This window comes from Microtus ochrogaster, linkage group LG2 (assembly GCF_000317375.1).
Source record: "Microtus ochrogaster isolate Prairie Vole_2 linkage group LG2, MicOch1.0, whole genome shotgun sequence".
Lineage (NCBI taxonomy): Eukaryota > Metazoa > Chordata > Mammalia > Rodentia > Cricetidae > Microtus > Microtus ochrogaster.
Window position 1 is genome coordinate 22739167 of NC_022028.1, and position 23400 is coordinate 22762566.

At 47.6% G+C, this 23400-nt stretch overlaps 1 protein-coding gene across 6 annotated transcripts in view; it reads right to left on the minus strand.

The window, feature by feature from the left end:
- Positions 1 to 13538: 13538 nt before the first annotated feature.
- Positions 13539 to 23400, minus strand: part of Kiaa1211l (KIAA1211 like) — a 125212-nt gene continuing 115350 nt past the window's right edge. For 4 of the 6 annotated variants that reach the window (XM_026785772.1, XM_026785774.1, XM_026785770.1 and 1 more), the window contains 3 exons: positions 16527 to 16696; positions 15330 to 15474; positions 13539 to 14342 (listed from right to left, as the gene is read on the minus strand). In XM_026785772.1, the coding sequence (XP_026641573.1) occupies positions 14197 to 14342; positions 15330 to 15474; positions 16527 to 16696 (461 nt within the window). In that variant the 3' untranslated portion in view covers positions 13539 to 14196. The remainder of the gene's footprint in view (positions 14343 to 15329; positions 15475 to 16526; positions 16697 to 23400) is intronic. The other 2 variants (XM_013351087.2, XM_005359941.3) reach the window with 1 other exon arrangement.

Genomic DNA, 23400 nt, shown 5'->3' on the forward strand with positions numbered 1-23400 from the left:
TCAGACAGTCTAACATAAGCACAATTGGGAAAGAAACAGGAAAATGGACCAGATAACGTCTTTTAGAAAATAATGACTCGAGTTTTCCAAAATTAGTGACAGAATGTGACTAATGCCACATTTCAAGGAATATCAGTGAACACATATAGGATAGATACTAAAGCAAAAGAAACACACCTAGCCATATCTTGTCGTAACTAATGAAAGGTAGGGAAGATACTGAAAGCAGTCAGAGAAAACAGACGCTCTCCAGAGAGCAGCAAATATACAAATTCTGTCAGAACTATGACAACTGTAAGGTATTAGACTAACTTTATAGATCCATCCACCCAGGCTGGAGATGGCTCAGCCGTTAAAGGCTAGGCTCACAACCATAAATATAGATCCATCCACCCATCCATCTATCCATTCATCCACTCACTCATCCATCTGTCAATCCATCATCCACCCACCCATCTATGAATGAATTCATCCACCTGCCCATCAACCCATCTATCCATTCATTTGTTTTGTTATTTATTTGACACAAGATCTCATGATGTAGCCCAGGCTCACTTTTAATATGCAGCAATCCTCTTGCCTCAGCCTCCCGAGTGCTGGAATTACAGATACGAATCACCAGGGCCAGGCAATAATATCTTTAAAATGCTGGAAAGTGCGGTGGGCTGGCAATCCAACATTCCATAGTTAGAATATTCTCAGAAAGTGAAAAAGAATACAGACTTTCTCAGATAGACAAGGACCAAGGGTGCCCACTGCCCTTCAGCGGCCCCATAAATCCTACCACAATGTTAAAGGGAAATCTTCAGGTTGAAGGGTTATGATTAAAGGACCAAAGAAATAAAATAAATCCAGGCGCAGACTTTAAAAACTAACTCTAAACGATACGCTTTGAAGAGCGGCTGCGGTAGCAGTGGAAGTTGAATTCTTAGCACTCGGAACAGGGCAATGGAAGCTAATCATGGCACGAGAGGAGGGAGGGAAAGACTGGGGGTGCACCCTATAAAACCCCTGCAATATACTGTGTGACACAGTATAACGTTATTTGAAGGAATACTTAGAGAGTCTCTTAAACTGATATATTGTAGGCTGCAGGCAGTATTCTTGCTGCCTCCCAGCCCACTGCCCCTTGCAGCGCACTCAATATACCTGTTAGCAGATGCATGGATAATGGAAATGTAGAACCCATACACGGTAGATTTTCATCCAGCCGTGAGTAAACCTGTAATCACGACATTTGCAGGGAAATGGAAGGCGCTGGAAATTATTGTTACATGAAGTATCTAAGACAAATACCACATTATCTCTCATAAAGCTCTTTGATTTTTATTTTTCTATGTGCACCTACGTGTGTGGGATATATAGGTCATGAAAGGATAATCCAAGAAGAGAAAAAGAGGCGTTAAGGGTGTGTTTGGGGTAGGGGAAAGGAAAGTAACAGAACACATGAAAGAGAAAGGGGGGCTGGTGGGGAGAGGATGCTGGCAGGAGGTAGGCATAGGGGCGAGGGGAGGGGGGGAAGAGGTCAACATGAAGTATTTAAGAGGATCCCACAATGAAATCCATTGATGTGTATGACTCTAAAAATAATAATACATACATACTGTAAACCTTAGAGGAGTTACTAAAATTATGAAAAGAGATATAAACAACAAATCAATAGAAGAGATACATTTGAAAGTTGGGTGCCTGGTACGTGCTTGCAGTTTGAGCTACTTGAAGCAGGGTTGCTTGAGCCCCTGAGCTCAAGAACAGCCTGGGTAACACAGTGAGATCCCGTCTGTCCACCGAAAACCAGAGAAGGCTGTGAAGGGGGCAAAAAGAACAACGCACACAGATGGAACAAACAGAAAATAGCTGGCAGACAGCTTCACTCGAAATCCAACCGTATCAACACTCATTTCAAATGTGAATGGCATAAACACATCAACGAGATGACTGACGTTGAACAACACAATATATATGTATATATAATATTCATAGTCTGTGGTAAATCCATTGGAAATATAAAGATATACACAGATTAAAAGTAAGAGATTGGGACTGGGATGTGAGTCAGTGGTATAGAGTTTACCTAGCATGCAAGGGGCCTTGAGTTTAATTCCTCACACAGGGGTGGAGGAGGCAGGGAATAACCAAAGACAAATATATTGAGCATTGTTGCTAAAATTCCTTCTCAGGAGGAGATAAAAATAATGTCTCCATCTCTTCCTAAGCCTCAGCAACACAAAAGTATGATTCCACCAATGAGTTTGTTGGGCTTACTTCAGGTTCTAAGTGAGAGTTACTTACAGGAGTATGGGTGTGCCCTTAAAAAAACTGTGCTGGAAAGTCTTTACCTAGCAGGGGTGTTTCCATGAGAGTCTCTGCCGCTAATCGTCCCCAATCTATTCTCTTAAGCCCCTCCCACCAAGAGTCAGAGGCTTCCTGCAACTAAGGCAGATTGTAATCAGCTGACGGGAGAGATGGCTGGATACTTAGGTGTCATCCCAGCAACCCCCACCCCCTGCCTGTTAGTGAGAGAAGTAAACAGTCAGAGGGCCCAGCTGGGAGGATCTTGTCCAAGCCCACCAGAACGTCTGTAGATGGCGGTAGTTTAGCTCGGAGGGCAGTACTGTGTGAATGTCTCTTGTAAGTAGGAATTTGGACATCTCACAGATTTTGAAACTTAAATATGAGACATCTGGAGGATGGGACTCAAATCTAAACATGGACTCCATTGATGTTCATGTATCTCTTATTCTCATAGCCTGATGGCAATTTTACAAGCTTTTAAAAGTAATTTTGAGCAAAGCCAGGTGATAGCTCTCACCTCTGTAAACTCAGGACTCGGGAGGCTGAGGCAGGAGGAGGATTGCCATGAATTTGAGGCTAGCCAGGGTGACATAGTGAGTTCCAGATCAGCTTGGGCTTCAACGTGAGACCCTGTCTTAGAAACAAAATAAAACAAAATGTGTCTGAAACAATGTTTGTGATCATGGACTCATGAGGTGCCCACTGTGAGACTTTCTACTTGTGGTGTCTTAGATTTTGGAGTAGTCTGGATTTTGGATTTGGGGGATTTCAGGCTCAGGAAGCCTCACCCATGCTATCAGAAGAAAGCCATAATTAAAATGAAGTGTCCAAGCAAAGGGGCCTATCAGGAGCAAAGAGAGACATCCCACAGTGACAAATTTGAGGCGCCAACTCCTGAAGGAGACAGCAGAGTTCTGTTTGCTCACAGCAACAGAGCTTCGAACCACACACAGTCAAACTGGACAGATGTGAAGGCCGAGACAGGGCACTCCACAGCCACTCCTCCCCAACCAGTAATTAAACAATAGGAAGAAAATCCGAGAAAGTATAAATGACCCCAGCAATGCCATCAACATTTCCAGACTATGCCACTGCTGACAGCCCCACCCATGGGCACAGGCACCATATCCAGGGCCATAAACTGCAACAGACTGTGTTCTAACTGTTCTAACGCTCTGTACACTAGAGCGTATGGTCAGATACAGCAGGAAGAACCATCTTGGGCAAGCTAACAGGAATTCTGCAGGTATTTCTGATGCCTGCTTCTGCCTCCTCTTTTACAGCCCTTCTGCCCTGCCCTGCCCTGCCCTGCCCTTCCCACTAAGAACCTTTGGGCTGGATTTTGACTGACTCAGGGTGAAGGAGAGCAGGGTGTGTGTGACTTGGCTGAAAGACAGGCCCAACCCTTCGAGGACTTACTCACAGAGCCTTCAGCGGATGTCCACTGAGCCCCTGTATCAGGCACTCCGCTTTGCCCACCACAGATGGGGACCCAGTCCAGAGAGCACTGCTGGGGGGCAGGAAGGGGCTGCGAGTAGCCTTCTGAAGACCAGACCAAAGCAAGGAGCTGTGGGAACTAGTAAGCAGGGTGGGTGGCTGGAATGGTGGCCATTCATTTCCCCTTCATCCTGGAGGCTAGAAATCAAAGCACTGGAGAACATCAGTTCTTCAGAGGCCTCTTTAGTTCGTAGATGGCCACCTCCTCACTGCGTGTGCCTGTGACATCTCTTCTTCTGCTCCCCTAGGCATACCGGAGAGGGGCCTACCTCAGCAACCTGGTTTTACCTTGATTCATCAGCGGCTTTGTTTCCAAATGCAGTCATATACAGAAGCACCGAGAGTTAGGACTTGAGCCTAAGATTCTGACGGAGCCAGGTCCCAGTTCGGTCAGACGCCTTGGAAGCCCAGTGTCCCACACAGAGAGATCAGAAAAGAAAGCTCTGCACACTGATACAGCCAAAGCAGAGGCTCTGGCACCTGCAGCACCCAGTACTGGAAGGGTCGTAAGGACAACCATCACATTGCAGGTCCCTGTTGGCCCAGGACGTGTGTAGGTCCAACCGTTAGCAGAACACTCTGATTCTCTTCTGTAAACTCTTCATGCACTTGGAGGTTATTTCAGCCTGACCTTTAAGGCAGTGTTTCAGGCAGACAGGAAAACTTGAGGAGGCCCCACATTTAGGAATTTCGTGGGTGTCCAGCCTCTGCCTTCCACGAGTCCACACAGCACACCTGGCCGGGCACCTGAGCCTCGGATAGAGAGAGGGTGGATGGGGCGTCTGGGGAAATGACTTGCTAATGGAAACAATCTGATCATCTCATTCTACCCGGTTCTTGGGAGAAAACGGGATCTAAATTTAACGGCCTCTGCTTCTAGAAGATTGGGTTTGTTTGGTTTAAAGGACTCCCTGGCGATTTGCTTCTGGTTTTCGTTGTCTCTGTAGCAATTTGAAATTGCCCTAGGTCTGAATGCAGGCCTGTCGTCCCCATGGGGGAGTTTTCAGGGGCGACATGTTCTTCGTTGGATAGCAGGCTAAAAGTAGAATTTCTGGGTTTTGCAAACGTACCGGCAACTGTGGAACTGGGCGTTCTGCAGGGAGGAGAACGGTCTCCAGGGCCTCTGGCCTCCCTACAAATACTTGAGGGTGCTCCCAGGAGAAGTCAATAAACAAGCGCCCTCAGCACACCCCCACGCCGGCCTCGCTGTTGTTTTTAATAATCCGGGCAGGTCGTGCAAACACAGCCCTCCTCTATTGCCATGTTGATGAAGATAATTCCCCAACGGAGAAGGGGAGAAGGGCGCAGTGCAGCTGAACAGTGCACAAAGCAGGTGTCAGCCACCCCCTACACACCTGTGCTCTGCCCCTCCACGCCTGCAGGCCACTTTCATTATTCTGATAGTTTACACCTAAACTGCCTGTCACAGAGATTATCTCTGTTTCTCTCTCTCTGTGTGTGTCTGTGTGTGGTGTGTGCACTTCTTTAATTTTGTTATATATACAATGTATTGTAATTATTCCCGCCCTCTATCCCTAATCTTGGGATGATAAAGACCTGCCTGGCATCCTGAAGATGGCCACCCCTTCCCACCCTCCCCTCTCCCCGCTTGGTCCCCTGGGGGGTACACTTGCCCCATGTTGGAAAACTGTGATAGCTTGCTTGAACTCTTCTTCTTCCATCCCCCGAGTTTTAATTTATGGTTCCGGTTTGTCCCATTGCTGCTTCTGCCTTCAAACATGTGAGGGAGAGACTTCCGCTTCCCTTGAGCCAAGCTCATCCCTCCTCTTAGCTTCCTCGGTGAGGATTTCTTAGCGTTGTCAGCCTGGTCGTTCTCCCCTGGAGCCATTCTAGAAAATTAGCCATTTGTCTGTGGGGCACACACTGCTGGCGCCCACTCTGTTAGCTGGGACTCACTAGACAGCCACACTAGGCAGGTGCATGCGTTGGATGTGACTGGAGCTGAAGTCACTGCTTCCAAGGAGAGCCCCACTCCGTGCATGGGGACCACGGGTCTTCGATGTATCATCCCTCCAGCCGTCTCTGCAGGCTGGTTAAGGCAGGCTACAGTTTGAAAGGCATTAATTACATTTTCTCATGTTGTCTTCTCAACCTGAGCTAAAATCTTAACTTTAAGCAGGAGCTGAGCATAGTATCACATGCCTGCCACCCCACACTTTGGAGGCAGAGGTAGGAGAATAGTTTCAGGCCGGGCCAGGTTACAGGATACATCACAGTAGACGCCCGTAGTGGAGAAGCCGCTTTACCTCACGGCCACTGAGAAGCAAGAGTGAGACAGGAAGAGCCTGTTGTTAGGAATTTTTCCTAACGCGAGCTCCCTGCCGACACAAAAATCTTAATCAAGCCAAATCACAAGCCAAATAAAAAAATATCTAGGTTTAATGGGATTCCTGCGCGCTCGGGTGGCCCTGAGGAGGAACCGGGAGGCCGCTAACGAGACCACTAGGGGGAAGGAAAAGAGACCACGTGTTCCTCCTCCGGGAGCTCACTTAAATACCCTGTGGGAGTGGTCCTGACTCCCCTCCCCCAGGTAGGGGTCAGGTCCTGGCATTCTGGGATTTGGAGTCCAGACCAATAACAACTCCCGGGCCTGGGGACCACACTCCCAATTTAACACCTGGGGTTTAATAACTCCTTCAGTGCCATCAATAATCTTTCTTCTAGTAGATTCCACTACCTCTCAGCAGTACTATAGGCTGGTTACCAAGACCTTCCATATATATATGTCCCTGTAGGGGACAGTCAAAAATTCAAACTAAAGCAGACCCAGAAAAAGGACATGAAAAGGTGCTTTTAGTTAATTAGATAATTAGACGCAAAGGCTGAAAACAATGATAACATTTATTCCCCACAGTTTCAGTGTCCTCGCTGGGCAGTCTGGCCTGGGACCTCTCAGGAGACCCCAATCAGTGTGTCAGCTGACTGCGTCACCTGACTGCGTCACCTGCCGCTTAGGGTGGGAGGAGGCAGTGAAGCCAACAGGGTGTTGACAGAGGCCTCAGGTACTGGTGGCAACTTTACAGCCTCTAAGTGAGCCGCATGGGGCCTCTTCTCACCTGGGTCTTTCCACGGGTTCTTTGAGTTTTTTTTTTAAATTATTATTATTTTTATTAAGCTCTACATTTTTCTCTGCTCCCCTCCCTGCCTCTCCCCTCCCGCCTTCAACCCTCCCCCTAGGTAGGTCCCCATGCCCCCAATTTACTCAGGAGATCTTGTCTTTTTCTACTTCCCATGTAGATTAGATCTATGTAATTCTCTCTCAGTGTCCTCATTGTTGTCTAGGTTCTCAGGGATTGTGGTTTGTAGGCTGGTTTTTCTTTGCTTTATGTTTAAAAACCACCTATGAGTGAGTTCATGTGATAATTGTCTTTCTGGGTCTGGGTTACCTCACTCAAGATAATGTTTTCTAGCTCCATCCATTTTCCTGCAAAATTCAAGCTGTCGTTATTTTTTCTGCTGTGTAGTACTCAATTGTGTATTTTTAAGGTATGGGGCTAAATCCCCTCAGAGCAAATGAACCCAGAGTGTGATATAAAAACAATGACAGGGCTGGAGACATGGCTCAGTGGTTTAGAGTGTTTGATGTTCTTCCAGAACATACAAGTTCTGCTCCTAGCACCCATGTTGGGTGGTTCACAACTGCCTGTAATTCCAACACCTTCTGACCTCAGCCGGAGCCTGTGTGCACATGCATGCACATGCACACACACACATGCATACACACACACATACACACACTCTAAAAATGAATATTTGATTTAAAAAGCAGCAATACCTTTCATTACCTAGCTCTGGGTGATATCCACGGTCACTTCTGCTACATTTGTGTGTGTGTGTGTGTGTGTGTACATGTTGGTACATATATGTCTTTATGTGTGGACATCAGAGGTTAACTTCAGGTAGAACTCTTCAGGATGAGGTCCACCGTGTTTTTTGAGATCAGTTCTCTTTGGCCTGGAACTCACCAATTCATCTCGGCTGACAGCCAGAGAGCCCAGAGAGCCTCCTGCCTGGTACTATTCAGGACTGGATTACACGAGTGTGCCACCACCTGCTTTTCCACGCAAGTCTGGGTCAAACTCAAGCTCTCTTGCTTGCTCAGTGAGTGCGCTACTGACTGGCCAGCTCCCCAGCCCATGTCTGCTCCAGCCTACCCTTGTGCAGGGCTTCACTCAAAAGGTTCGCAAAGTCAACCGTGGGCCAAAATATCAAACGGGAAATTAAGGTTTAAATTGCATGCTGTTTCATGGATTATCATTATTATTTGCCCACTCTCTCTACCTTCCCACTCCCGCATTCCATTTTTAAGTAGAACAAGAAGTCTCCCAGCATCCGACACCAGCCTGCTCTTCCCTGCCTGTGATACGAAGGGTCCCTTGACAGACACTTCTGCTTGTCTGAGGACAAACATAACCAGATCTGTCACCACGGCCGGGCTCTCCGTAGCTGTTTCAGTGACCAGGTGGGTTACCGTAGCTGTTTCAGTGACCAGGTGGGTTAGGGTGTACGCAGTGCTTGTGAACACGCAGCCCTTATTCTTACCCAATAGAAGGTCCCAGAACACAAGAGTAGCAACGCTGGCAATTCAAAGTGCTTCCGCAAAGTCAAACTGTCCAGGTTTATCACGATATACACATATTACATACAATACGCATATTTATTCTCACTGTGGGTAGTAGCCATTGTTGCCGGGGGGGGGGGGGGGCTTGTAACATATCCCCTGTGGACAGAGAACACTGATGCAAATGTAAATGAACCACAGTCAGGCTGAGCCACAGTCAGGATGGGCAGTATGCCCTACACTTTGAGAGGATTGTTGAATTTGTGGGCAAACTTTAAATTCGCAACCAAAAATATTTGCTTTTTATTTTAAGCCACCATTGTAAATTTTGTTTTGTTTTCTGCCAGGCTCTGGTATAAAGAATATCTTCCATTTAGTTCCTCCCTCCATCTCCCGCTCCAGATGGAGGCAAAGCTAAAGTGCGTGCTCTCTAAGGTGTCAGGGGGCTGTGTATTTGCTGCGTGTGTTTTCCTCCCATTGATCTCTCACCTACCAGACAGATACCATCCTCCCTGCAGCTTGCACAGGCAGCCTGGGTTATCCTCGAGCAGGCCGCTGACAAAGCTGGAGCAGCAGCCGCATCTCTGAGCTGACTGGGAGCTAGCTAGAGCAGAGAGATCTTCCGGGCTGTTGACAGTCAGTCGAAGACAAAAGGCTGTTTGGAGAACCGTGACAACTCAGATAGATGGGGTCCACGCTGGCCATGCTGGGAAACACAGATCTTGTTGTTGGCACTATTCAGCATTAACCCAAGGACAGGCTTGAACGGGGTTGAGAAAGTTCCATCCATCATGACTCCTGTCAGTGAGCTGATGCTGTTTGTTTGGAAGAGGCTCTCTGTTAGCTAGTTGGAGTGGCGTATGTGGCATTGATGAACTGATGCTCTTGAGACTACCAAGGGAGATTTGTCCTGCTGTGGGTGGCTGGACCTCTGGGACCAGGAAGATAAAGAAAGTCGAAGAGATGGGTCAGAGGTTAAGAGCACTGGCTGCTCTTCCAGAGGTCCTGAGTTCAATTCCCAGGAACCACATGATGGCTCACAACCATCGATAACGAGATCTGGTGCCCTCTTCTGGTGTGAAGACATACATGCAGACAGAATACTATCTACGTAATAAATAAATATGTAAAAAAGAGAAAAAAGAAAGCGGTGTCTCTTCACACCCACAAAGCTATGATGCTACCCCACATTTAATGGCCTCCATCAAGACAAAGGCTGTCCAGTGTGGGGCTGGGTGCACACCTGTAATCTCAGCGCTAGGGAGCAGAGACAGGAGGATCCCTGAAGCTTGCTGGCTAGACAGCCTAACCAATCAGCTTCAGTATTAAAGGAAAAAAAAAGATAGAGAAGCGAAGAAGATACACACCCCATATCGATAGAGACCCCTGGCTTCCATATGCATACATATGCTTTTGTACCTCCATACATGTATGCTGTGCATGCACATACATACACAGAGAGAGACAGAGAGAGAGAGAGAGAGAGAGAGAGAGAGAGAGAGAGAGAGAGAGATGTCATGTGTACATGGAATTCTATAGATTGCGGAAGGAGCCACCTTCTGGGTTAAAACAGCAACAATCCCCCAAACTGCAGGAGTTCCAAGTGCAGAGCAGAGTGGGGTAGCCCAAGAACTCTGGCAAAAGCTTTGGGTTCTCCCAAGCATGAAATCTGCTGATATTTAATTGGATTTTACCTAGGTCTTTAAGGGGAAAAGTGACCACAGATTTAGTGAATGTGTTGTGGGCTGTTAGAGCTCTCCACACCTAGACAACACCCTATCCACTCCTTCTCAACATGAAGCTCAGCACCAAAATAAAGAAAATGGGTCAGCATCAGGGCAAGCAAGGGAAGCATTTGATCAGACTGCCACCACAATGGGCTGGCTGTCCATTGCCTGCCAACTGGATCAGAACACGGGGGTCCCATTTCCAGGAACACATCGCATCCATGATGCGAGCATTTCATCCCTGCCGGAATTCATAGGGAGTTGGGAAGCTTCCAAAAGACCAGTCTCGCAATTGATTTTCTCCTCTCTCCTATACGTTTATTTCTGCTTGCACATAAACCGCTTTGTATATTCCTTCCAATGCACAAACAAAGCTGTTAGCCACACAGTCCCACCACTTCTGATCATTCCTGTAGCTCTTCAAAGTTAGTCCCAGCTGATGCAGCAGTAAGCCGGCTGGCCCTGACCTACTGCATCCTTGACTCTGCCCTACTAGGACCCTGAAAAGGGCTCTATCAAGGTCACCCATGACTTCTGTGTGCCCAGAGCCAACAGCCATTCTTCTTCTCATTTGACCAATGTCATCCAGCAGATCTCAGCCCAGAGAGCTGCACACTCTCTTCTCTACGTTTTCTGTTCTTGCTCCAAAGGCAAATTGGATACACCTGCTTTCCCAGGGCCCCTCGAGTTAGGGGCGTCCTTAGGTCAGCCCTGGCAGCCCCCTCTTCCTCTCTCAGACCTGAATTTCTGTCCTGTTTCAAGCTGAGATCTCTCAAACCTATAACTTGATCTGAAGACATGGTATGCTTACTTAGTGCTAATGGGAAGTCATTTAAGGTGTCCTCTTTTTTTTGTGGACTTCCCTCTCGGGCTCCATTTCTGCAAATGACTTCCCCACTCAATGAAGAACTCTAGCCAAAACTTAGGCGCCAACCCTGATGACCAGTCTCTTGTTCTCACACCACAGCAAATGCACCTACTTGGACCATGACCTTAGCCCAGGCCACCAGAATCAGCTAGATAATTAGACACCCCCCACCCCAACCTCAAGAGTCCTTTCGACTACAACCAACCTCTGGTTTAGGCTCGTCATTGCTCCAAGAAGTACTTTCACATATATAATGTCTAGTCACTGTATCTCCCTCCCATTAAAAAAAAAAATGGGTGTGCCACAAAAATAGAGTTTTTACCGGGGCTAGGCCCCATGGTAGAGGCCCTTATAGGGAGCTTTCAAGGAAGTTAGAAACGTTATACATTGTTCAAGTGTGCTGACAGTTTAACACTTTCTCTGATAAAGGAGTTAAGGGATGAGGGCAAAGGTGGTCACCAAGGAGACAGCGTGAGGAGAGGCGTGTGCCGTTTTCTGTAGACACTGCAGCTGTCAAGGTCTCATTCAGCAAGCTCCCTTTCATTGAGGACAAGGTTCACCCCGTACTTACTGCTTTTTAAAAACAGGAATGTTAGTATCGGGGATTTAGTTCAGTGGGCTAGTGCTTGCCTAGTGACCCAAGGGTTTAGGCCTCAACTCTGAAAAGCAGAAATAAAAACAGGAGTGTCGACTCGCAGTAGGGTTTCAAAACGTAGGCCCTCGACGGCCTTGGCTTCAGTGTGCCTCAGTTTCCTCCGCTGCAAAGAGGAAATAAGTACTCACCCCAACGACAGAAGAGAGGGTCGTCAACGATGCATCTGACGTTCTCCAAGCGTTGCTCAGTCTTCTCAGGAGAATCAAAGCTGCTGATTCCTCCAAGGTTTCCCCATCTTTGTTGCCACACCGAGCCTTGGTTGTTTTCTGGCTCTTCAAGTATAGTAGAAGACCCCAATCTCCACACAGAAGGTGGAAGTTACAGGCTGCCACCATCCCACCAACTGAATTCCCCTATGGTCCTAAAAACCTACAGCCTTCGTTTTCCCACACCCTGAAACACAGAGAATGGTAACCTCTGTTTAATCCACACTGAACTGCTTCTCTTTGCTCCTCCATTGAGACCACTGCCTCCAAAGGGTTCCCCAGACATGCTCTGCTGTTTGAGGAATGATGGCTTAGGGTAAGCACAGACAAATCAATTTATCTCCAGTCAAAACTATTAATGCCGAAGCTTTACAATTCCTATGTAGACACAGTCTGCCGGAATTGTGGAATTCCGATTTTGTGTTCTCCAAGAGAATGTCGTTAATAAATCAATTTGGGAAGGAAAAAAAAAAACCCTGTCCCAAGAATTTTTCAATAGAGGTAGATGCAATAAAATTATAGTACAAACAGATAGAAAAATAATTTTCACGAGGATAGAAAATAGACTAAAAGCGGCAACCCTTAGGACACATAAAATCAAATTACAATGCAATATATTGTGATGTCGGACTGATTTTGAGTCTAGCTGAACTAACTCCCATGGAGACTGGCTTGCAGAGAGGAACAAACTGGGATTGTTTTAAAGCAACAACTAGATAGAAACTCTGAGATTCCGAATTTTTGTTCCAGTGATTTTACCCCATTCTGCATTCCTGATTATTGTACTAGTGACCCGGTTGTCAGTGGGAACATACAGGCTGGATGAGTGAGAGACTATAAAGGAACGACTATGTCCTGATTAGATTTATTTATTTCTTCGTTACTTTTTTTTGTCAACTTGATACAAGCCACGGTCATCTGGGAAGAAGAGACTTCAATGGAGAAAATACCCCATTAGATAGCCCAGCATCAACTCTGTAAGGGGATTTTTCTGGATTAATGGCTGATGTGGGAGGGTCCAACCCACTTCCAACAGTGTCTGTCACCCCGGGGCAGGCGGTTCTGGGTTGTGTAAGAAAGTAGGCTGGACAAGCTGCAAGCAGCAAGCTCAGAAGCAACATTCCCCATGGCTTTTGTTTCCACGTCTGCTCTGAGTTCCTGCCTTGGCTTCCCGAGCGGACTGTGATCTGGGATGTGTGAGCCAAAATAATCCCTTTCCTCACCAAGCTGCTTTTCACTATGCTGTTTATTACAGCGACAGAAAGCAAACTAAGAGAGACAGCCTTTAAGAATTTTAATTCTGCCAGGTGGTGGTAGCACACGCCTTTAATCCCAGAATTCTGGAGTCAGAGGCAGGTGAATCTCTGTCAGTTCGAGGCCAGTCTGGACTACAGAGTGAGTTCCAGGACAGGTTCCATAGCTACTGAGAAACCATGTCTCAAAAAACCAAAATAAATAAATAAATAAATAAATAAATAGCAGAATTTTATATTCTTACAATGATACATAGAGCAAAAGAGGGGGAAAAAAACCCTCTATATATTCTTCCTAAAAAGAACACCAATGTTCTGTTGGAACATTGAAAACAAACCAACTAACCCCCAAATTCAAACACCCAGCCCAGCCAGGATTTTAGCGAGGTGTGAAGAGAGACAGTTTTAAGGACGTTCCCGTGAGCAGAAATAACATTTATACCCCAAGCAGAAGCAGGTTTGAAACCTTTTATTAAACAGGCAATGCATTGTGCAATGGTTCAGGACACAGACGCCTAGTGGAAAAATTTAAAAATTCTTCTTAGAAACAGTCTCTGAATCGACAAACCCTGACACGTCCTGTCCTCCCCTTCTCAGGGGCGGACGTCTTCAGGAAACTGGATCGTTGCGTAGCTGCTCTTATAAACGGCATCCCTGCTGTACCATAAACGTCATGCCTATCAGTAAACACAAAAGGTGACGATGGTCCACGGCAAGACAGTGGCCAGAGGCACAGGCTGATGACAGTGACAGTGCAGACCTGGGACTCCTAAGAAGTTCCGGTTCTGTTCTTAAAGGGCACCTAACATGTGCACCCTCTTCATTTCCATTTGCGGGCTGTCTGGGGCCTCTTTAGAATGGGGGTTCTGAACTGATACCTCAGCTCAGGAAGGAGCTTTGACAGGGTTCCTCCTTGCTGCAGCCCCTCTGGCCCAAGACGGAGGCTGTCTTGTCTTTTGGTTCTGCCTGCTTCCTCTCTCTTCCCAGCACATCATAATTTGTTGACCGAAATCAATCTTAAGTTTCACAGTCTGTTTGCCATGATTTAATCGGCAGTTTAAAACTAAGTGGTCCGTCAATGCGGTGGACATCCTTCATCAGCAGGCTGCCACTCTATTTTATGATCTGGGGCATGTCGCTCCAAGCCTGAGATTTCTTTCTGGCGAGCTCCATCCAGGATGGCTGATCGGTGCTCGTCGCGTAACTGGCTCTCTTCAGCTGATGCAACTCCTTCTCTGTCATTGCTGCAGCCTGAGCTGCTGGAAAGGGGACAAAACAGACAAAAGCAGGAGACAGGAGTGTGGATTTTCACCAAGTCTCTTGAATAGCTTTCAGTATATGTTACGGTCTCCTCTGTGGTCCAGGACACACAAGGCATTCATGTGTAAACATGTGAAGGTGTAAGCGTCAGGTTCGGAGTGCGTGTGACTGAAAGAGCTTAGGAGCAGGCTCAGATGGTTCTGGTGGCAAAGCGAATTGAGGATGTTCAGGGTCTAACCACAGAACACTGGAGGTAGGCTGTGCATTGAAACAAGCCTCATACTTTCACAACCACATGCTTAAAGACAGCTTGGGGAGTTAGATTCTTGTGTCTTTAGAATGCAACATAAATAAAATGTAGGGAATACTGGGATGTCGCTCAGTGGTAGAATATATATATATATGTGTGTGTGTGTGTGTGTGCGCGTGTATGTATATATATATATGTATATATATACATATATATGTATGTATATATATATACATATATATATGATTTGTGTGCACGAGACCCTGGGCTCAATGCCCAGTATGATTAAAGAGAGAACTGACACATGCCACCACAGGGAGCTCAGAATCACATCCAAAAACAGTGTTTTATGATTTCATGTTCCCCAAAAGGCAAATCTTACAGACATAAGGTAATTACTAACCCACAACCAGGGAAGGGGATATGACGAAGGGGAATGAGTGTCTTCCCAGTGTGAGGGGAACTTTCTGTTCTTAGATTGCCACCGGGCGGCAGGACTCTACAAATATACATAATCTCCCTGTAAGACACACCCACTGAAATGCACATTCAAAATCCGTGAGTTTTATGATGTGTAAATTTTTTTGATGTGTAATTTTTATCTCAATAAAAGCTGCATTAAAAAAAATTAACAGCCTAGCACGGCAAAACGATGGAACAAAACAAACTCCCAAGTGCAGGAAAAATTTGGTTATAATGATGCCAAAGTATTTGAAAAGTCATGCCAATCTCATACCCAAGTTCTGATGGGACAGCGAGATTCCTCTCTGTAGTCCTTCCTTAAGGCTCAGCTTTGACCCCTGCCTCTGGGTCACAGGGGGCTTCACAGGGGTCATCAGGAAAGATTTGCTTCGGACAAAGTCACCCTGCTTCACAGACTCCTATGGAGACACAAGAACGACACACATGCTGTCCAACTACACAGACTCAGAGGGGTAACCACCCAAAGTGACTTAGCTACAGGATGTCTCTCTCAAGATGAATCACGCTGCTGGCGCTTTCCAGAAAGGGCTCGGTGCACCCGCTCACCGATGTTACCCGTCAAAATGCCAGAGCTCTCTCTGACTTGTGCCAGCTCCTTCCAGCCCACACTCACATGGTGGCTCCTTCCTTGCACCTACAATGCAGCCTCAGCCCCAGATGGTGGACAGCAAGGATTCTATGTGAAAGCCAACTGAATTTGGTTTGGAACTAGCTTTGTGCCTTTGTGACACATGGCAAAATAGCACAAGCTGAAACGGGCTAACGTAACTTCCCTTCCCCTGCACGACATAAAGGTCTTCAGTCCTGGGTACAACTAGGGGTTGCATTAGCAGGAAGGGAAACAGGTCCCACTGCAAGGCAGGCTCCCTTTCCCATAGAGCAGAACCCCATTTATCGTGCTGCTTAGTGATACAAAAGCTGAGTCTCGAGTCTCAGCCTGCTTCTAAGCACAGTTGTTTGGGTTGGTGGAAGCTGTTTTCAGCTGAATACATAATGCAATTGGGGGCTTTAGCTGTGCAGCCCCAGGTGAGGAATAAGGGAACCCAGCAGGCGGCAGCAGGAACAGGGTTCATTTATCACCACACAATGAGCAGAGATGGATCTGGTGACAGTGTCACCGTGTGTCTAAGGGGAGCCTTTTTTTTTTTTTAAACTGTCTTCAATTTTTCCAGAGGCTGAGCTGCGTTGCCTAGGAGGCCAGAGCACGGTGCTGTCTCCGCTGCCTTTGTCACAGCCCACACAGGCAAAGAGCGGGCAGATTGCTCCTCTGTGGAAGCTAGAAGCTGACATATTGACTTGGCTTCACTGGTCCTCAAGCACGTGTCAGCTGTCACCATAGGCACAGGCTCTGTGATGCTCACTCAGGATCTGTGATCGTGCAGTGCCTGAGGTGCCCACTGCACCCTGTCAAGCTCCCTCTCCCTCTCCCCCGCCCCGCACCCAACTCCACCTGGGTTTGCTTTCCAGTTTCTGTCTTTAGGATCCGTGACCCAGGCTTGTCTTCCTGGTTGACAGGCAGGTCTGGGGCTCCTCTTCGCTTCTGCCGGGCCATGGTGATCCAGGGTGGGGTGGGTTGCCCATCAGCCCCAGGACCTGTAGCCGCAGGAGGCTGACCCTTTTCTGTGATAAAGGCAATAAGGGAGCAGTCTATTAATAGGTAGACAGTCCACCCCTTTCCTTCAGTCACCCCCAACTTCTCTCCCACACTACGAGTACTGTATTGCCTAGGCTCAAGGGGCAAAAGGAGGTGGGGTTGAGGAGTGAGGTCTAGGAGAGACCACATTTTCCCTGACCCCCTGAACCAAAGCCTCTCTGATGACACTATTTCTCTTCTTTAGCAGACTTTAGTTTTTCTAAAGATGCATCAAAGAGATTATCTCCTCCTGTCTGCTCTGAGCCACCAAAAAAATTAAATGCAACTGCCATCTCAACATGCATTTCAAGGCCAATTTCTCTCAGGGCACTCCTTCTAGGAGACAGAGTGTGTGCACAGATAAGCTGTCTTTGGCAGTCTTCATTTGGGACCAGTGCCACTTCCCGCTTCCTGATTTACTCAACATGGTAAACACACCAGTGTCCTAACAGTGTTCCCTTTGTGGGGTGTGATGCCATGCATAAACTCATTTCATGCTTCTTCCTTTCCTTACAGAGGTCTGTCATCACCTGACATAGAAGTGTGAAGCACCTGCATGTTTGGCAGACCTTGCTCTCCACGACATCCTCAGAGGCTCCCTCTGGGATTCCCTTTTTTCTTAAAGAGCTGTAAAGACTCTCACCTCTCTCTCACCTCTCATTTCTTTACCCTTAGTGACCAGGGGTTCCCTCTGAACTCTCTCTCCACCCCCCTCCCCTTCTCTCTCCCTACCCCTCTTTTTCTTCCCCTCCCCTCCCTCTTTCTCCTTCTCTCTTCTTTGGAAGAGCAGTCAGTGCTCTTAACCGTGTAGCCTCCCAGCCCCCTTTATTCTCAGCTGAAAATTTTTAGGTCAAATTTTAAAAATCTTTTAGCTCAAATGAAATTATTCAAGTGCACAGCATAAAAAATTTGCTCTTCCAAAGGACCTCCAGGTGACTCACAACCATCTGGGGTTCTAGGGGTTATGTCACCCTCTTTGGCCTCTGTAGGCATACACATGGTGCACAGACAAGCATGTATACATAAAGAAAAAAATTAAAAGAAATGAGCAGAAAATTACATGGAACAACATGCAGGGGGCATTGGTATCAGAAAAGGTCACTGAGGAAAGCTGGGACTCTGGGGTTGGCTCAAGGATAGAACCTAATTGACCAGACCCAAGGCTGACACCTCATTGTGACAACAAATATTTTCTCTCCCAGTCTTTACATGGAAACTGTGGTACACAAAGCAACTCCATTAAGCTTGGAGGAAAGCAGTTCTCCCCTTGTATCAGGGTTATGCTGGTAGAACTCCAGTCCACGCACAGAGGGATCGCCTGCTGAGCTGCCCGCCGCATGTCTGCAGGGTTACAATGTTTCCTGCCTGTCTGCAGGGTTACAATGTTTCCAATTGTACTGGTGTGTGCCCATGTATTCACAGGCTGACCCACAGAAGCAGGTGAACCCTGCAGCTGCACCAGGCTGTGCCGGGGTGAGACAGGTGACCTACTCAGGCAGCGCCACTAAACACTGACCTGAGCAAGTAGCCAAGATCTCTCACCAGCCGTTTCTTTCCTTCTTGGTTCCTATGTTTCCCCCTTGCATCTCTGTCCCAAGTATGAGAAGAGCTGGGTGACAGCCATTCTGCTCTGTAACACGGGCCTGAGTGACCTCCGTGACCTCTACCCTCACTCTCTGCACCTGACAGCCACATTGGAGGCAGGGCTCTGGGTCTGTGCTTTACCTGGGCTGTGGAGGGGTAGAGAGGGGGAAGACACAGGCCCTAGGCAGCACAAGGACGCCTTTGGGGGCCAAAGACCTTGCAAGTGACAGTTGAAAGCAGGAACTCGCAGGGTCAAGGCTGCACTATCGAATCCCTTCTGGGATTAAATCTGTTCAAAAGGTCAACCCCAAGATAACACAGATGCGGTCAGTTCAAATGAAATCAGAGTCAATCGTTCCTTTATCTTTCTGCCTCAATAAAGACTTAACTTCCTGGAGATTTGGTTAAAGATCTCTGACACCTCAGCAACCTCAGTACCTCCTTCCTGAGTGACAAGGTTAGATTGTTAAGTACACCTAGGTCTGCAGCCAACACCCCGGAGCTAAGCATTTCTCTGACTGAGGACCAGAAACCACATGTTGGAATTTGTGTGATTCCTTTGCTGAGGGTCTCAAAGAGGCTGAGTCCCCACGCACAGTTGCGGGGAAAGGGAGCAATCTAATCCACCGCAGAGCAAACCCGACTAACACTTCCAGACAGCCAAGTGCTATAGGTGTGGGGAGCTGGAGCATCCCAGGCGCATCCCAAACCATCCGTCTGCACAGGGCAAGGGGGAGATGGGGGGGGCACGGCAACTTCTGAACAGAGGAAATCATCATTCTGTTATGAAAGGTTAGGATTCCATCACAGGAGCAGTTGATACATTGGTTCCTTATTTAAAAATGCCTTCCTCCTCATTAATATACTCTCTTTCCTCAAGATCTACTTGGGAAAATATGCGTAAAGACTAATCCTCAGGACAGCCTGTCCCAGGGCTGGGTTTAAAGCCAGCAATATGCTCCTGGACGGACAGACTCTCAAGTGGTTGAAGTCAGAACAGGGGACCATGCCTCTGTACTTCAGTAAACCTTACTCAGTCCTGTCACAGGCTTTTAAGGTCCCCAGCTACAGTCCCATGATGGGCATGGGAACTACAGACAGATGCTAAGGGGGCCTCTAGGGCAGACAGAATAGACAGGGCCTTGTGCTTGCTTCAGGGTTTATATTGGGCTTCCTGTATGAAGGACTTCAGCTCTGTTCTTAAAGCATTCACTGATGGGTTGTTTGTCCTGGTTCACAGACCACCCCCGGTCAGCACACACTTGTGGGCTTTAGTGGCTTCCCATCACTTCTGGCCAGTGGCCACTGAGCAATCTTAGAACAGAACTCAGACTTGCAGTGTCTGCTAGAGGCTTTATCTCAAAATTCTGAGCATTTTTGAAAGCGGTCCAGGGCTTTCCATAACACAAGCTTCCACATGACATAGAGCTGTGTACTCGATCCAACTCTGAATGAAACCACCATGCCTTCCTTTCCCCATTCAACAGGAAATTGATACCCATGGCTCACTCATTTGAGGATGCTCTCCTTGCCAAACGGCATTCCCAACCCTGGATCAGGTGCTCGTGTGGTTACCTGGAGATATGTATTTGGCAGGACAAAGCTGAATGCCTTGGTGTGCATATTCCCTGATGAGATGCAACACGAGGCCTCCTGCCTTCTGTGTTCAAACCTGCTCTGTGCACGCGTCTCTATTTAGTGCCACATGCTGGGGTTTTTTTTCTTGGTATTCTCGGTGTTTTTATTTTCACACAGGCTTTCCCTGTGTAGCCTGGGCTGGCCTGGAACTCACACTCACAGAGATCCACCTGCCTCTGTTTCTCAAGTGTGGGATTAAAGGCACACAGCGCCCTACCCCGCTGTTCTCAGTGTTTAAAAATCACACAAAGAGCAGTATGATGTGCTGTTCAGAGCTCCCAAGTGCAAGATGGTTATGCTGTGCCTTCCCATACCGCACAAGAGAGCACGTGTTCAGAAAGGTACTTCAGTCATGAGTTACAGGGCTGACAGCTGCGAGTTCAATGCCAACAGATCGATAATACAAGGTGAGTTAAGATGTCTTTGAACAGAAACAGAGATACTAGAACAAGATTATGTATTGATAAGCCAATTCTGAGACCAGACACTCACAGGAACCTCACCTTGTATTTCCCCTAACTTTGAAATTCACCTCTCTGAGCCAGGTGGTGGTGGTGCACGCCTTTAATCCCAGCATTCAGTAGGCAGAGGAAGGCAGATCTCGGTGAGTTCGAGGCCAGCCTGGTCTACTGGGTGAGTTCTAGTTCAGCCAAGGCTGATACACAGAGAAACCCTGTCTAAGAAAAACGAAAACTAAACAAGACAAAAACAAAAAGAACAGAAAAAAAAAAAGAAATTTACTGTTTCACTACTCTGCCCAAATATCATAGTTGGAATTTTCTATACCTTTATTATTCTTCAATAAAAAATAAGGACAAACAGGGGATCGGAGAGATGGCTCAGGAGTTAAACTGCCTGCTGTACAAACACGAGGACCTGAACCCTAGCACCGACATCAAAAAGCTAGATATGGTGGCACGTGCTTACAATCCCAGTGCTGGGCAGGCAGAGATGACCGCTGGCGCTTAGACCAGCTAGTCCTGCCCAGTTGGTCAAGTCCATGTTCAGTGAGAGATCCACTCTCAAGAAATGAGAAAGAGAGCACTCGAGGGAGATACTCCATATCTGTCTCTGGCCTCCGCAGGCATACATGTGCATACACAGGAACAGAAACACATGCATATGACACATAAACACACACACACAAAATACAAAGTAGAAAAAGCAATTATAAGATCATCAGGGGCTAGGCATTGGTCAGGGAAAAAGAGTCCAGCTTCCTGTCCAGAGAGACAAGGTGGACCTTCACCTCGGAGTTGTTTCCAGGATGCAAAGAGAGGGAGGGTATCAAGGGACATTGAAGGAAGTCCCCTCCCTCACTGGCAGCTCCTTCCCATTTTCTTTACCCCCTCGGGCTCCAAGGCATCCTGGGAACTAGCTCAATTTGCTTTTTTGTAGACTGTCTCTCACCCCACTCCCTAGCTCTCAGCACAGACACCTATCATGTCCAAAATCTCTTTCCCAGCCACAGTCAAGGCCACAGGGACCACACTGTCCTTAACCTGTGACTTCCTCTCATGAGGTCACGAGAGGGTCAGGAGGCACAGGCAGGGGCTCCTTGCTTGAAGAATCTGCTTCCTCAGCCCCAGGCTTCTTGCGGTTTTAATTTCTACCCACAACCCAGAAACTCACCTTTGCCTGACCTACACAACTCCTCTCTCAGTCTTCACACACCCACAAGATGGGAAGAAAAAAAGCCTGCCAGGCTAGTGAGATGGCTCCGCAGGTACCAGCACTTTCTGCCAGTCCCGAAGATCTGACTTGACCACCCCCACCAGGACCTGGATGCTGGAACAATAGGACCATGACCCAAAAGTTGTCACCTGACCACACATGCACTATGAGACATCTGCCTCTAAGTATATACACAGATATTAAATGACTAAAGTGTCATGATTTCTAAAGTGTCGCTCTAAGTGGTCCTGTTGCTATTCCGGGACAGGGAGATCTGGGGAGGATCCAGTTGGTTCCTCATTCTTTCTGCTGAAGTCGGCCTCTACAAGGCACTTCCCATCCCCACATCCCCACATCGCCGTCAAGCTGCAGTACACAGAAGCGATTGCTATTCCCACAGCCAAGGGCCTAGTTTCTGGCTTACTGTTCTAGCTTGTTGTGTTTCAAGGCTCTCCGCCCAGAGGTAAAAATATGTTGAGAAGGCAGTGACAAAATAACAGATGACTCATATCTGACTGAGGTATGCGGAGTGGGGCCAGGAGTCTGGTCACCCATGTGCGGGCACATTTACTGGGGGCGCCCGGAGGGAGAGATGATCCGTCAGGTTCTGTCCCTCACTCAGGCATTGCTCGCTGCTCGATGCTTGGCTAGGCAAACTGAGCGCACACCCAAGACTGGCCCAGCCCCACAGCTACACCTCACAGCCGGGTCCCTGGGGAGCTGTTAGTGAAGGTGCTAGACCCAGAGTACATTGCTTTCCTCAGCTGTCACCAGCTGTGCAATTAGAACTGGTCTCTGGGCCCAAAGCAATGACCCTGGCCCAGCTCTCAGCCCAGAGCCTGCAGGTCTCAATCCCCTGCCTCAGACAGAACTAGGATCTTGCAAGGACAAGGGATGTGGGGACAATTATTTGAAAATAATTTTGAGTGGGAAGAAAAAAACTATTGTCTTGTATGACACATTCTCCATACAACTCAAAGGACCTGAAAAATGCCTTCCAGGAGATTCCTGGCCCTAGCTAAGAGCAGCTGGAACTCCATGTAGCCAAGAAGGAATAAGCAATCACTTGCAGGGATGGCCCTTCTCCACAGAGTGAAGATCTGCCTTCTATTACACAACCGGGCCCTCCCTCACCAAGCCCTAGCAGATGGGCAAGGCCTCTCCACCAAAGATATGGTGGGAACTGAGTTCCACTCGACGTGGCTTTTCAGAGAGGCACTGTTAGCCTTCAGTCAGTGTATAAAAGGGCCCGGCAGAACCAACTTAGACAGAGGAAGCATTTATCTTGACCTCACACTGTCAGGGTTTTAGTCCACTTGGCCCCACTGCTTTTGGCCTTCAGTGGGAAAAGATACGATGGTAGAAGCCAGCCACAGATGAGACCTGTTTACCTCATGGGAACCCGTAAGCAAAACAGGGACAGGAAAGAACCGTGGTCCCAATAATCACTTCAAAGTTTCACCACCAATGACCTAATCTCCTTCCTTTAGGCCTGCCTGCCAAAGGTTCCTCTGCATCCCAATGTTGTAATTGGAGCAGCGGGGCTGCGTCCCCGGCACCCGGCTGCCCACATGGCTAGCTTATGCTCCGAAATAATTACACGGAAACTGTATTCTTTTAAACACTGCCTGGCCCATTAGTTCCAGCCTCTTATTGGCTAGCTCTTACATATTGACCTAACCCATTTCTATTAATCTGTGTAGCCCACGAGCTGGCTTACCAGGAATGATCTTAACCTGCATCTGCCTGGAGTGGGAGAATCATGGCGACTCCTTGACTCAGCTTCTTTCTCCCA